We start from the raw sequence: 15,966 nt of genomic DNA on the forward strand, positions 1-15,966 counted from the left end.
CTCTGATTCGAATTCTAATTTAGGAATCGTTTATGTCGATTTCACAGGATTTATTTTTTTTTATTTTTTTGTTGGTTCAGTCTAATATGTGATGATAAACATTTCATGAACTTTAATTCCAGATATGAAGTATAATACTTATCAAATGTTCATAAAGTGTGCAAACATTTAACGGTTGAATATTTGGAATCGACTCTTTCATTAAAGACTCGATTCTTTTTTAGAGGTTGACTCCTGGACTTCTCCATGCAAATTGAGTGTGAGCCAGAGATTTAGTAATGACTTGTTGCTGAACACAGACTGTGGCTGAAGCAGTTTCTACCACTCTTTAACTTTTCTCATTTGATTTGTAAGTATTTTCTTGTCTAAATCTTTTGTTAAATTGTTATATGATGTTATTTTATTCCTAAGAATTTATTATTAATTTTCTGCAGTGTTTAAAATACTATTTAAAAGACGTTATAAAGTATCCTAAACTGTGAGGCTTGTACAATATATCATGAGACATTATCAACAATTTTTATAGATCACGATATAAAGATACAGTATATATAAAAAAAAAACTCGTATGTTCAGTCGTTTCTATTGTTTCTATTCCATCTCTCTTTCCTCCTAGCAGCACATTTTCATACATTTGCACATTACAAACGTGTCCACTCACATGACAGGTCTCTTAAAGCTAAAGTTCTCTCAATAGTCCATTGCGTCGTTTTACGTTTCCTCACGACCAGAACTTCAAGTGAGTGTAAGTGCGATTCACTGAGTACAAACCTGTATTTATATATTTTTTAAAACCTTTTTCCATTAACACAGCGCTGGAGGCTTCATCAAACCAGCAACGTTTGCTAAGAAGCTGCTGCTCCACCGGTTTGAGAAAGTCACAATTATAATTAAACAGGAATTTTCTCATCGCATAACAACATGCGTGGAAGATCTGTGCTTATCATCCGAAGCCAAACAAGTAACCGTCTGGTCGTTCTATTTTTGATTTGTTTTACTTAATAATTCTATGTATGTAGAAAGATAAAAGAACGATGTTTAATTAGTAATATCCTCATTAATGTGGCTAATGTTTGTTGCTTTACGTGTGGAGCCAAAAAAAAAACAACGTTTATGTATTTTGTATATTTTGAATTAAATACACAGGATGAAATCAAATCAGTATTTAAAAAATGTGCGTTTTTGCCAGCGATTTTGTCCCCAAAGGCTTCAAATTTCAGTGACGTGATCAGATGGCAATATTTTTAGAGATTAGATATTTAAATTTGAGATTTCTGTTTAGGGACTTGATTTATTTTTTTATTATTTTTATGTCTGAAAAAAATTATCAAATCATTGGCAAAAATATAAACGTATCAATCATCCAACGGACAAACACCTTGACTTAATGTGACATTTATTTAATGATTTTATTTCATAAAAATATTCATACTGAGTTTTGCATCAGCTTCCAAGCACCATACCCGAGTTCCTGCCCATCAAACGAACAAACAAACAACAGCAAAGTTTTTGGTTCCAGAGTTAGCTTGTTGGAAAACCTGCAGAACCGTTTGAGAACCTGTTCCTGAACTGGCTCCTGCATTGTATTGGGGTGTTTTTGGTGTGATTCTGTGATGTCGCATTCATTCCTAAACCCTTTCTGTCTTTGTTCCTATTGCAGGTGCTCAGTATCCTTCTGTGGTTTCTGGAGATCCTCTCCTTCACCCAGTGTTCTCTCTCAGGATCTCTGAGGACCACTCAACACCATGAACTGGGCATTCCTTCAGGGTCTCCTAAGCGGGGTCAACAAATATTCTACTGCATTCGGGCGCATCTGGCTGTCCGTGGTGTTCTTGTTCCGTGTTATGGTGTTTGTGGTGGCTGCGGAGAAGGTGTGGGGTGACGATCAGAAGGATTTCACTTGTAACACGGCACAGCCGGGCTGCCACAATGTCTGCTATGACCACTTCTTCCCGGTCTCACATATCCGTCTGTGGGCACTGCAGCTGATCTTTGTGACGTGTCCATCACTGCTGGTGGTGCTGCACGTTGCGTACCGTGAGGAACGTGAGCGCAAGCACCGCGCAAAGTTTGGCGAAACCTGCAACCGCCTTTACCAGAACACAGGCAAGAAGCGTGGCGGACTCTGGTGGACCTACGTGCTTACGTTAGTCTTCAAGATGGGTGTCGATTGTGCCTTCATCTACCTGGTGTACTACCTGTACGAGGGCTATGACTTCCCGTCGCTGGTGAAGTGTTCAGAGACGCCGTGCCCCAACACGGTGGACTGCTTTATCTCGAGGCCCACCGAGAAGAGGATCTTCACACTCTTCATGGTGGTCAGCAGTCTGGTGTGCATCCTTCTCTCATTCTGTGAGATCCTTTACCTGGTTTGCAAGCGATGCCATGAAGGTGTTCAGATGCTCAGGGGTTCTAGGCAGGTAGCTCGTGCTACTTCCATTCATAGCATCAAGAACCCGAATTCACTGAAGGACAGCGATAAGCTGGTGGGAAAAGTGCCATCGTACACTGTCTCAATGGCACGATGACACAATACATATTTAAACTGGAGAGGAACTGGAAAAGAACCTGAGATAAACTTAATAAAAAGGCATATAGTGGCCAGTTATGACTTTACCAAAATCCTGAAGTGGGATTGGGAATGAGAACTGGTTTAATCTTGAAAATGTTGATCTCAAAGAACGAGACAGTTGCCTATGAAAAAATTTCATCCAAACTTTAATGTGTCAGGAGGCGGTTTTATGGGTGGTTTGTTCATCATATCATTGAGAATAGGGTGTAGCTATGTTATGAACTTATTTAACATGCAAGTCCTGTCAAGCCTTTTTTTTTCTTTTCAGTGCCCTGTTGTTATGAAGAGGTTTGGGCTGTGAATCAACTTATACCAGGATGAAAAGCAGGCAAGGCCTGGGATCAAACTGAAAACCACCACGCTCTCATTCTCTCAGAAAAGAAGTGTGTGTAAATAACGAAACACGATCGTCCCACACCCTAAAGCAACCACACGGCATTGTCCTTCTCATGCAGACGATCCGAAGCTGTTCAGAAATATAGCTACGAACAAAGAAAACTAAAAAGTATTTAAAAAAACATAAAAATGCACCGTTTTATTCTGTCTATATGTTAAAACTGTAAGAAACAATTCTAAGGTACTGAATGCTAGCTGTCATTTCATACATAAAATAAGGCATAAAGCGACAGCTGTGTGTAATGCAGCGTCTTAAAAGTGCGTACATCTCAGAATGTTCCTCGTTCAGGATCACTAATGTTATACAAATGGGATAATTGTTTATCCTACAGCATGCGTGAGGAATAAGGAGAAAACTGTTTAGAGTTCTGAAACCATGATGGTGTGTTTGAGAGTTTAAACCTGATGACAAATGATACACAAACTAAGAACACATCTGTGTTAGAAGCTCATGTCAACCAGACGTTGCCTAGTGTAACTAAAGGCAATTCACCAATTCTGGAAGCTGAACTAAAGAAGCTGATGACTCATCTGCACCATTACATCTGACTCTGGTTTGCCTTTGGAAGAAATCTGAATCCTCTGGCGCCCAGAGGTTCGTGGTCGTCGCCTGAAAGGTGCTTTTTTTTATTTTTTATTTTTTATAAATGCTAAAACATCCGTCAATACGTGTAAAACGACATTCCTCCGAGAACACTTACACACACACACACACACACACGTAGTTTTGTTTTTTTTTACTATTTCTAATTAAAATATTTTCTTGAACTGTTTACCGTTACGTCGAGGATGTAAACAAAGATTTTACTGCCAAGTCTGCTGACTCCTTTTTTTTTTTTTGCACAACTGTTTGTCATTCCAGATGTTATTTTATATACAAAATGTTCTATTTTTTTTCTGTGTGCAATTCTTCATGCGTCGTATTTTTAATACGTAATTCGATTTCCTCAGTTATCAGGATTACGGAAAGAAACTTAAACGCAGAATTACTGTGTCGTAAATTCCTGCGCTCCTCATGCCACAAGCTGTAGGTTCTCAGGGAATTATGTGCCTTGTAGGTAATTACAAAAATGCTGTGTGTGTGTGTGTGTGTGTGTGTGTGTGTGTGTGTGTGTGTGTGTGTGTGGTTATGTAAAAATAGCGATTCAGAAATCTGAGGTCTCAAACTATCTGTGCATGAGGAACTGTGTCAAATCCTCAGTAAGCAAGTCTTCCAGATGCTGGGAAGAGAGGAATGAATTCTTTTCCCCTCTGAATGTAAACCAACCTCAGTTTGTATTTCCTGTGTTTTGGTGTCCATCTTCTCAACATTGCTATTTTTAAAACTATGTGCGGCCTGAAAAGTTTCTCGATTAAAGCAAGTTTTGTACTTTATTAACCCTTCGTGTTGTTTTGTAGCAGTGTTTTATTCTTCTTAGACAACAGGAATTTGCCAAGGTTTACTTTTGATCTGTTTATAGTTGTGGAATAAGTGCAAAACCGTACAATTCCTGATATCACCTACATGTTACACACACACACAGTCAATCTGTCACCTTACCTGGAAGTTCAGAAGATAACGTGTGCTGTTACTGATCCCTGTACTGATCCCTGTCCTAGTGCGCTGACACTGGACTTTTCCTTAAATGTTCACAAAACATCTTACTGCTTTATCTGGACCTTTAACTTGAGAGAATGTTCAGAGCAGTGTTTTATAAAGTACTAGAAAGCAATACTTGAGTAAATGTACAAGTATCGTACTAGAAAAAGACTTCGGTAGAAGTGAAAGTCACCTTTTAGAATACTACTCAAGTAAAAGTCTTAAAGTATCTGATATTTACTGTACTTAAGTATCAAAAGTCATTTTCTGATATTTAATGTACTTAAGTATTTGAAGTAAAAGTAAAAAGTAAAATTTCAGTGATTTTCCGTAGGCATAAGATCAGCGGCGGTTCTAGGGATTAATCTTTAGGGGTTTTATCCCTCAGTGAGAATTTAAAACAAGAAGAGTTTTATATTATATATTATATAGTAAGCCAAAAGTTATGGTATTATTTAAAATGGCAAAAGTGGACACCAAAATTTTATACATGATGTAATGATGTCAGTCTCGAATCAGATCAGTTCATGTATGTGTGCATTCTCTACAAACAGTGTGTCTGATGAATGCAGTCATTAATAAACTAATATTCACAAGACAAAGACCGAATCAATAAATGCTATTTTTATTTAGTATTAAATGGATTGTTTGCCTTAATATGTTGTTTGTGCTACAACTCTGGTAATAAGAACAGTGACATTTCACTGCTTTTGGTTGTCGTCTTTGCGTCTTTCAGCCGATTAACGTTATAGATAAACGCCTCCAGCTCTGACTGCGCGTGCACGCTGCGCGTACCTGTGCTTCTCCGTATCGCGCGCGGACGTGCGTAATGCAATCTAGGAGCAGTGATTCGCCAAACCTCCCTTATTGCAGTCACACACATTTCTTCTGTGTTTATTTTGTAGTAACGAGTAACGAAGACGCTTAGTGGAAGCCATTGCAAAGGTATTCAAACCCTAATAAAAGTTATCAACTGAAATATGGTGTGTGCATAAGTATGTGCCCCCTTCAGAATAGTACTTGGTAGAATCGACCTTTTGCGGCCATAACAGCGGTGTGCGTTGAGGTCGGTGAATTTCTTGCAACATTATTTCCTGGCTGATTTGCTCCAGTTGAATGTTGTCTGGAAATTCCAGCTTACAATTGATGCCACAGTATCTCAGGAGTATTCAGATCAAGTCTTTGACCTGGCCAGTGTGCTTGGACACTATTTTTAAACACTGTTTCATTGCTTTGGCCTTGTGTTTGAGACCAGTGTCCTGCTGAGAAAGTGTTTTTCCCAAGCTTCAGTGTTGTAATGTTTTTTTGTTTTTTTTTCTAACACCCCATGTATTTTGCCCTATCCCCCAATCAGATTATGTTTCACTGTGCTCATTGAGGTAACGAGGTAAGACTTGGCTTGGATTGTACCACAAATAATGCTTATAACCTTACCTAAAACCAAAAACATCTCGATCTCTGTCTCATCACACCAAAAAACAAAAAACATCTTCACTTGTGCTTTCCTAGTTTCTTTCTCACCATTCTCGAATGCAGACTTAAATTATGAAGAATTCTTAAAAAATTATTGTCTGGTGAACCTTCGACTGTATTGACTGTATATCCCTCAGAATCAACCTACCATGCATGTCTTTGGACCGGGGGAGGAAACCGGAGTACTCGGAGTAAACCCCCGAGGCACGGAGAGAACATGCAAACTCCACACACACAAGGCGGAGGCGGGAATTGAACCCCCAACCCTGGAGGTGTGAGGAGAACGTGCTAACTACTAAGCCACCATGCCCCCCCCCCCCTGCAATGCTCCACAGCAACAGTTCAGCTAAGGTGTTTTTTAGTCCAGACAACAGGATTTTAATATTTAAGTAAAGACCAAATATAATTCCATTGTGTCCACATGAAAACATTTAATCTGGAGCTTCAAAAACCAGGAGGGTTAAACACTTATGAATGCTTTTTGGTTTTCTTTGGACTAATAATAATTAAAAAAAAATTTGACTTGCAATACAAATACTGACAGGAAAAATATTCATCATTTGTATTTATACGCTGAAGCTTTAAAGCTCTTGGTTGGTGCTAGTCATCTGGAAGTTGTGGATTTGAATCACATGACTTTTAAGACCTCTGACAAGTTCCACAACTCAGCTGTTGTGCTTCTTTTTTGTCCCCAAGGTTATACAACTTATGCAAATGATCAAACCAGCAGCCCTAGAGTGAAGATTCTGTCACAATGCATACCAATGTTTATGGAGGGACCTTAATCTGAAGATCAGAATTTCCTGTTTTGTGGAACTCCCTGCTTTCCAACGGCTTGCTGGTCCTCTGACAGTTATGGCACACCCTCCTGACAGAAAATAAAACCCTGTCATTATAGCATTACCATGGTAAACAACAGGTTCTATGTTACACAACAGTACAGATTTCACGTCAGTTCTACTCAGAACTCTTATCACAGGGCGTGGGATTAAACCTCACAACCTTCTCGTCATGAGAGCCTCCTAAAATCAAATTATTTACTTTCACTCAGATAAAACTAACCTGTTCTCCTCACCCACCTCCAACAGTCTCTATAGCTCTGGTATGCAAGGATGACGATTGTTTTGCACAGGCATGCTTCAGCACGCTGAAAAGTGACACCCTAAGTAATGTCTGGCCTAGCGAGTTTTAACTTATCTCTATTTCAATGTTCAGGATGCCAAAACGTCTTTGATATGGAACTTTCGTTTTGGGCAAGACATCTTTTGAAACTTCAGGTTTTGCATGCAAATTCCTAAGATAAGAGTAAAAGTTATCTTCTACTTTGGAACCTTCTTTGATTGGTTAATTTGGTTGTCAGAGATTTAAGCATTAAAACTTTTCTAAACTCTAGGAAGGTGAACTGTTAGAGATTGTTCCTCTTCAGGAAGATAAGCCATACTTATCCAAGGAACTTGTGAGGATTCTTTTCCAAGAAAAACAAATACATATAATAATAATAATAATAATAATAATAATAATAATAATAATAATAATAATAATAATAATAATAAAAAATTCATTAATACATACATTTAAAGTTTACAATTTTAAATTATATATATATATATATATATATATATATATATATATATATATATATATATATATATATATATATATATATATATATATCCCTACCCCTAACGAGGGGGCAGCAAGGACAAACTCCCTGAGATGAAATGAGGAAGGAACCATGAGAGGAACCGGACTCAGAAGGGAACCCATCCTCATTTGTGTGACACTGGACAGGAAATATATGTAAATGTAAATAATAAAAAATCCATTCTACAGCAATCGAGAGCTCCTGAGGAACTAATGGGTCATCGCAAACTCTGAGATCGCTATGGACCCAACACTAATTCCTTTGGTACATAATTAAATCCACATGAACTAAGTAGAGACCCCAGTCCATGCCTGCAGGTTTAAACACTAGGGACTCTTCAGTCTCCAGCTCAGGAGAAGTTTTTTCCTGTTAATTCAGTAGCTGTCTTGTTCTTTCTTGCCGTAGTCATGATTTCAACATCTTCATGGCATCACACTTCTCCAAGATACACAAACACCCACTCAACATGCACTGCCACTCCCTAAAGACATCAAATATTTTCTCCAACAGGAACAGACAGGTTTAAACCAACACTAATGCAGATTTCATATTGAAATCACATGATGATAAAGAATGTTTATCTGGAGAAATGAATATCTCTGAGTAAAGAAAAAAGCACAAGTTAATACATGGCACTGCTTTGTGTGGCAGGAGGGAGTCACTGCTGCAGTTCCCTCCTTTATGTGTGGGTTTGGATCAAGCAGGTTTTTGTGGTGAGTCAGAACGGCGCATGGAGATGGTTATGGTTGTGTTTTCGTGGAGATGACAAATTCTCCATTTTCCTGAGGAAGGGAGTGGAGGCCTTTAATGGGGGGAAATCCTCGCAAAACATACAGACAAAACAGAGAGTGCACTGAAGGGTGGTTTAAGGGTAGATTCTTGTTTATATAGGAAAAAAAATACAATAAAAAATTTTATATTCAGAAAAAGTAAAAAAAAAAAACATTCAAATGTATATACATGAAAAAGGAAGTGAACGATAAAACTAGCTGACAAATTAAAAGCAAGAAGAAAACAAAAAATTAAGAAAATTGTGTGCATAAACAAACAAACAAACAAACAAACAAACAAATAAATAAAACACAAATCTAAAAATGGTAAAGAAAACAGTGAAACAAGGGGGAAATCATTTCTTCGCTAAATCAGATAAAATTTTTCAGCTTTTCCCGTGTATATAATCCACCCACACTTTTTTTTATTTCCTTAAGTTAAAATGTACACACCCAAGTTTTTGTCTTTCCTTGTCTCAGATGATCTTTTAAAGTTATTTCTTCCTAATAGCTTTATAGAAGGGGAAAATCAGAAGGTCATGAACTTGTGTTGATTTGCTAAACCTGTGCAATTTTGCGTAAAATCCCTGGACCTAACACACACACACACACACACACACACACACACACACACACACACACACACACACACACACACACACATACACACACACACACACAGATGTTGTGTTTTCATATTCAAATCATATTTGTTTTCTCTCTTTTATTCATGAATTTAGTTGCTTCAGTCAGCTTTGACCTGTGGATGTTTGACATACACCAGCCAGTGGTTATCCAAAATAATATTTAATAATTTCTGCTTATTTTACTTAAAATCATGGCATAATATCTCTAGGTTTATTGTTTATAAATTAAATATAATAAAAAGCATAAGAGGTGTAAAGGAAGTTTTATTCTCAATAAATTATGCCAAGTTTTTGAGTGGTGTGTGTGTGTGTGTGTGTGTGTGTGTGTGTGTGTGTGTGTGTGTGTGTGTGTGTGTGTGTGTGTAGCCCGTTTTGGGTGATCAGATGGCATCTGGTAGGCAAAATAGACATAAGTGTAAAATGTTCAAAATGTAAGCTGATCACACAGAATGGTGATCATTGTAAAATTTTTACTTTATAAGCATTCATGACCTGGAAAAAACAGGTTTTATTATTTACTGACATTATAAATGGTCAAAATGGTTTCAAAACAATCTCCTGGATTTCAAAGAGACAATGCCAAGAGATAGATTCATTTCAATTATACAACACCTTCTAACAGACAAATTTGCTGCGGTCTCCGACATCTTGACATGCTTCAACTTCAAGAACTGTGCTGAGAGTTTCACTCCAGGAAAACACATGACCATAGATGAACAACTGTTCCCTACCATGGTTTGTTGTCCATTCACACAGTATATCGCAACCAAGCCAGACAAATTTGGGATCAAGTTCTGGATGGCCACAGATTTGGAGACCAAATTTGTCTGCAATGCATTTCCTTACTTGGGAAAGTACCCCAGTCGCCCAGGGTCCAGCTTGCGCAGTGAAGCACAAGCGATTTGCTCCTGCACTGGGCATTCCAATGTTCTCCTCTACCCACACAGTGCCGCCTTTTGTCGTCTGGCTCAGACAGGGCTTCCCAGTACCACGGTGCATCTTCTGTGGAGGCATGTTGGGTTCTTGTTCCGTCTCAAAATTCACTTTTGGTGTTATAATTCATTGATGGCCAACGAAAATGAAATTACATCATTTTATTCTGTATGTGTAAGAACATGTAAAAAGCCATGGACCATAACTTCACTCAGCTTATGACATTTGTCTACAAACATACGTTGGAGACTGAAGTGTTAGCAAGTTTTCATTTTATTCATGTATTAGCAACTTTTCATTCTTTCCCAAGTAAGGGATGTCTCATACACACTCCTCTTCATGTCTCATACACACTCTTACTGTTCCAAACACACTCCTCATGTCTCATACACACTCCTCTGCCAGGCAAAGGCATAGCAAAAGTGTATCAAAAGGAATAATGAACATGACATGTCTCATACACACTCCTCTTCATGTCTCATACACACTCTTACTGTTCCAAACACACTCCTCATGTCTCATACACACTCCTCTGCTAGGCAAAGGCATAGCAAAAGTGTATCAAAAGGCATAATGAAGTGCAATGCCCAATTTGTGTGTGTGTGTGTGTGTGTGTGTGTGTGTGTGTGTGTGTGTGTGTGTGTGTGTGTGTGTGTGTGTGTGAGTGTGTGTGTTTTGGGTGCGTGTGTTAGTGGACATTTTATGTGTGCATTTTTGTGTCTGTACAGGTATGTATGTTCATTGCGCTGAAAAGGGTAAAAGTGTGACCTATTGCCCCACTAAATGTGCCCGGGTCAAATTGACCCGGGAGGACAAGATTAATTTTACTTGCAGAGTTCATAATTTGGAACAATCCTGGTAAATTTCAGGCAAATATGTGGAAGGAAACCCAAGTTATGACACATTAAACTTTCCAGATGAGTCAAATAGACCCCAGGTCTGCACAAGGGTTATATAAATATGATATGTACTATGGCAATGACAAACCTTAGCACACAATTTTTTTATATAAATTAAACAGACTATTTTGTATAGATAGGCCTTGAAGGTTTCCGTCACAGACAGAGGTTTGGCCTGCCTTGGATCTGAGCTACTCTGAGTGAACAAATGCAGATGAGACAGGCCTCACAGGTGATGGGGGGCATTTGCACAACAAAAGCAGGGCTGAAGAACTGTGAAAATCTCAACAGGGGGTAATCACACCTTGGGACCTGCACCAGAAAATGAAAAATCCAGTATTTCTAGTGATAAAAGCGTCTTTGGTATTAAAATGAATTTTTCATTCATTTTTCTTTATTCTGAAAGAATTACAAAAATCGATAAAGAGCTACAGGGATGTATTAACTGCTAAGTGTGTTACATTAACACCTGCAGTGAACACAAATCAACCACAGGTTTGGATTCAATGCAGGAAGTCTGAAGTCTGAACACGTTCTCTCCAAAACACTGAAAAACTAAAGCGAAAAATTTCCATTTAAAACAGTAAAATATAGCAGTTATACATAAAACTGGTAACTTTATATACTAGATCTTTTTTTAACATCACAGAACAATCTAAGGAACATAGATCCTTATCCTGAACTCATACACTTATACATTCAGACCACAAAGAGGCAGAAAGCAGAATCTTTTCTTTTAGAACATTATTGTCTCTGTAAGCCCCAGTATTTTATAGTCAGAGGTCTCTAATATCAGACAGCTGGAATACTATTTATGACAAATACACATCCTAATCGCGTGCAGTTCAAGTTCTGGGCAAGTTTAGACCAAGCTTGTTTATGAGAACAATTCTTTTGGCAGAACACGTCAAACGGGACAGTTACCGTCAGGTTTTAAAAAAGAACTTGGCTTCTAGTCAGCTATAAAATATCTGATCTGCAGTTACATTATGATCTTTTTTTTATAAATAAATGCTACTTAATTTTTTTTACAGTGCCCTTTATACATTCATAACTGGGATATGCTCAAGGGTGCAGTTTTAAAAGTGGATGTGGTGGATCTTAAAAATAAAAAAAACAATTTATTTGTACATTATACGAATATGAATTAAACATTTATTTATTTATTTATTTATTTGTTTGTTTATTTATTTATTTATAAATATCTATTTAATCAGACAAAATAATGAATAGGAAAAACTAATACTTTATTTCAAATTAATACAAATTAATAAAACAAACAAATAAAGAAATAAAAATACAGAAATAAATAAATAGATAGATAGATAAGTAAGTAAACAAACAAACAAACATATAAATAAATAAATACAGAAATAAACCCCACTAACTTTTATATTTTTCTTCACTCCAAACACATTTGAACCAACAGTTTTCAAGACTTTTTAAACTTTTTTTAACCCTGTGAATGAGCAGTCGGTAAAACATTACTCATGAACACTGAATATTTAGTACATTATACATTAAGGCCCAAAATGAGTTTTTCCTGTCGTTTAAAAGATTTATTATAACACGCATATACGTCATTATGACACACATTAAAGTGCAGATTAAATCTGGGCTCTGATTGGTCAGAAGGTCTTATCTTCTATAACAGTAGCTCGGACATTAATGCAACTGGAGATCACAGATTTGATTATTGTGCTTGTTTCCATGGTAACAGCTCAAAACATAATAAACAAAGAGAGGCCAGTGATGGAAAGACTGATTATAGATACGATATAATGAAACTTTCACAGATGTGACAATAAATGCAATAATATAATATGTCATTCTAAAAAATAAAAAATAATCTATAGCTTGGGAAATTATGATTACTGATTAAAGAAGAAATAAATAATTTGTTGTTGGCTTTTATAGGAACATAATCAACTTCCTGGTGGTAAATCTGTGTAATCACACCACCCTGATAATCGCTAGTCATTAGTTTCCTATAACCACAAACCCTGCTGTGTTTTTTATTTCATTAATTCATTTAACTATCGCTCATTATACCTTCTTGTAAAATGAATAATCATGCATATGAAACTTTTTTGTTTTTACATTCAAACTAGACAATTGATTCACCTCATAACCCACTAAAAAGGGTCATTTAATTGAAAACATTTTTTCACAGTGTGTCATGAAACATCATCATGCTGAAAGAGGCCACTGCCATTAGGAAATGCTGTTACTGTGGAAAAAAAAACAGTGATTCACCAGACCAGGCCACTTCTTCTGTTGCTTCATGGTCCGATTGTGAGTCCCTGTGCATTTAGGTTGACTTTATAAAACAATGCAAATTCTAACATGGTTTAATGGAATTACTCCAATCTGGCAACCTTCATTATACATTCTGTGTGCACTATATCCTAAAGTTCATTATACACTATGGATTGAAAGAACTCTCACAAATATAACAGACCTTTCTATGGAAATAGATTAAACCCTTTGACATATAAATTAATATCTTATTGTGACAGAACAAATCAAATTAAGCAGCTTTTTTTTTTTTTCAAATTTAAAGCTTATTAAACTTCTATTCAGGTATGGGGGATTGAGTGGGAACTGGCAACCCAATAGCAACAAGTTACGGGCAACTTTTTTTTTACTCCACCTTCACAAGATGCTCTAGATACATTTTTACAAGCTTCAGGTCGAATGGAGACCGAACATTTTTCATAGATTAGAAATTAAACCGATCAGAGAATCAGTGGAATCAGATTGTTTTGTTTCTGGACCGGGATTAAATTTGAAGTAAGTAGAGTTTCACATACGGTTTTATTTCACGTGTTGTGTAACTTCATGTTCAGGAAGAAGAGTAGAGTTGAAAGCGAATTATATAGAATAGACATGACAGATATTTAATAGGTGTGAATTAACCAAGTTATCTAATACTGTTAGAATAATCTGAAAGAGACACAAAAAACCAACCTCCTTCCTTATTTATTTATTTATTTATTTATTTATTTATTTATTTATTTATTTATTTATTTATTTATTTATTTCTGCATGTTTTATCCCAACACCAGTCACTGTATTAACGCACAGTTTATTAAATTCTTATGTATTTTATATTCCTTTATATTCCTAAAATCAAACATTTATCAAATTTACTAGATATAATTCCGACACTTTGAGCTTTTTACAGTAAAAAATCAAACTTTAGGAAATGTAGGTATACACTAGATAAAATCTAAACTATACACAGTTCTAAAGCAAAGTTTGCTTGCTAGACACACTGCTAAAAATAAATAAATAAATAAAAATAAAGATCCTGTAAATTTTACTTTAGATTTACATGGTCTGACGTTTTGCAACCATATGGATTTTCTTAATCACTTAATAATTTAATGTTCGAACTGTGCCATAGGGTGTGTTTTTTCATTATTTTTAATGTCAAGAGTGTGTGTCGGTCCTAAGATTTGTTCAGTTTTTCTGCAGATTTTCTGCAGCCCGTACAACTGGTTTGACAACATTAAAACAAGCTAATTAAACCTGCATTTATATTTATTAACAATCTGCTCTTGTAATACGTTTCTTCAAACGTATGACTTAAATGTACTGGAACTTAAAGTGGAAAGTTAATTTCTTGTAAAAAAAAATGTGTAAAGAGTTGCAGTAGAAGCCAAATTATTGAACTAGTCTTGACTTCTGGAATTAAATTGTTTACTTCTTAGCTTTGGTTTAAATCTCAGCGCTCCCCGTGAAGTGCAACAGATTTGCAAGCTTTATTAAACTGATAAGCAGCATAATTTAGACATGACTTAAGCACCAAGACTTACGATTTAGCAACACAGAAGACCGAACTATGATCAGATGAACAATTTCTCATTTATTCCATCTAAATATTAAGAGATAAGCTTCAACTTTATCTGCTAACTGAATACTTATGTGTGATTAGCTTGCAGTCATAACACTAGACAGATTTCCATATAGCTAGCTTGCTAGTAGCCATATAATATTACAGTCTGCTGTTTTTTTTTTGTTTTTTTTTTAAGGAAATTGTACCATAACCCTACTTTTTTTTTGTTTTTGTTTCTTTTCCCAGAGTTCATTAAGACCCATCATCAGAAAAAGTTACTAGAAATTAAACAGAATCAAGTAGACAAAAAAAAAGTAGATCAGAGATCAAGTAGTGTGAAGAAAAGGAAAAAGAGGATAAAAGGGAATTTAAGAAGGGATTAAGAGACTAAGAAATTAGAGCTATGGACTGGAAAACATTCCAGGCCCTGCTCAGTGGGGTAAACAAGTACTCGACGGCGTTCGGACGCATCTGGCTCTCGGTGGTTTTCGTCTTTCGTGTCCTGGTGTATGTGGTAGCAGCAGAGCGAGTGTGGAGTGATGACCAGAAGGACTTTGACTGTAACATCAAGCAGCCTGGATGCGCCAACGTATGCTATGACCACTTCTTCCCCATCTCGCACATCCGCCTGTGGGCCCTTCAGCTCATCTTTGTCACGTGCCCGTCACTACTTGTGGTTATGCACGTTAAGTATCGTGAGGAACGGGAACGCAAATACCGCGCCAAACATGGCGCTGACGCCAAGCTCTATGATGATACAGGCAAGAAGCATGGAGGCCTCTGGTGGACCTATCTGATCAGTCTCTTTGCCAAGACAGGAATTGAGGTGGCCTTTCTCTACATCCTTCACCACATCTACAATAGCTTTCATCTGCCCCGAGTCGTTAAGTGCCAGATCTTCCCATGTCCCAATATTGTGGACTGCTACATCGGCCGGCCCACTGAAAAAAAGATGTTCACCTACTTCATGGTGGGTGCCTCAGCCATCTGCATTGTTCTGAACATCTGTGAGATCTTATATCTCCTAGCCAAGCGCATCTCCAGCTGTGCCAAGCGTTCCAGGAGTCATCGAGCACAAGCCATGCATATGTACAAGCCTCCAAGTCGGGACCAGGATAGCAACTGTACGCTGCCCCTGCATGAACTGGAGAACAAACCACAGACCAAGTCCAAGCTGGGCGTCCCATCTACAGATTACAAGACAAGTGTTT

General features: G+C 37.1%; 2 protein-coding genes across 3 annotated transcripts in view; both read left to right on the top strand.

Moving 5' to 3' along the window:
• Positions 1-207: 207 nt before the first annotated feature.
• gjb10 (gap junction protein beta 10) lies at positions 208-4,342 on the top strand. 2 transcript variants are annotated; one of them, XM_027175190.2, is made up of 3 exons: positions 250-349; positions 814-961; positions 1,661-4,342. In XM_027175190.2, the coding sequence occupies exon 3, from the start codon at positions 1,746-1,748 to the stop codon at positions 2,526-2,528; it is 783 nt and encodes a 260-aa protein (XP_027030991.1). In that variant the 5' UTR covers positions 250-349; positions 814-961; positions 1,661-1,745; the 3' UTR covers positions 2,529-4,342. The 2 variants fall into 2 exon arrangements, with proteins under 2 accessions (XP_027030990.1, XP_027030991.1); XM_027175189.2 differs by lacking the exon at positions 814-961 and having other exon boundaries at positions 208-349.
• A 9,192-nt stretch (positions 4,343-13,534) lies between these two features.
• gjb3 (gap junction protein beta 3) overlaps positions 13,535-15,966 on the top strand; it is a 3,789-nt gene continuing 1,357 nt past the window's right edge. The window contains exons 1-2 of the mRNA XM_027175160.2: positions 13,535-13,707; positions 15,002-15,966. The exon at positions 15,002-15,966 is cut by the window's right edge and continues 1,357 nt beyond it. Coding sequence (XP_027030961.1) covers positions 15,159-15,966 — 808 coding nt within the window. The 5' untranslated portion in view covers positions 13,535-13,707; positions 15,002-15,158. The remainder of the gene's footprint in view (positions 13,708-15,001) is intronic.

Source organism: Tachysurus fulvidraco, chromosome 12 (genome assembly GCF_022655615.1).
Source record: "Tachysurus fulvidraco isolate hzauxx_2018 chromosome 12, HZAU_PFXX_2.0, whole genome shotgun sequence".
NCBI lineage: Eukaryota > Metazoa > Chordata > Actinopteri > Siluriformes > Bagridae > Tachysurus > Tachysurus fulvidraco.

What these genes read in the sequence shown, in the direction of transcription:
- gjb10 (XM_027175189.2), top strand. Translation starts at nt 1,746, where the DNA reads ATGAACTGGGCATTCCTTCAGGGTCTCCTAAGCGGGGTCAACAAATAT.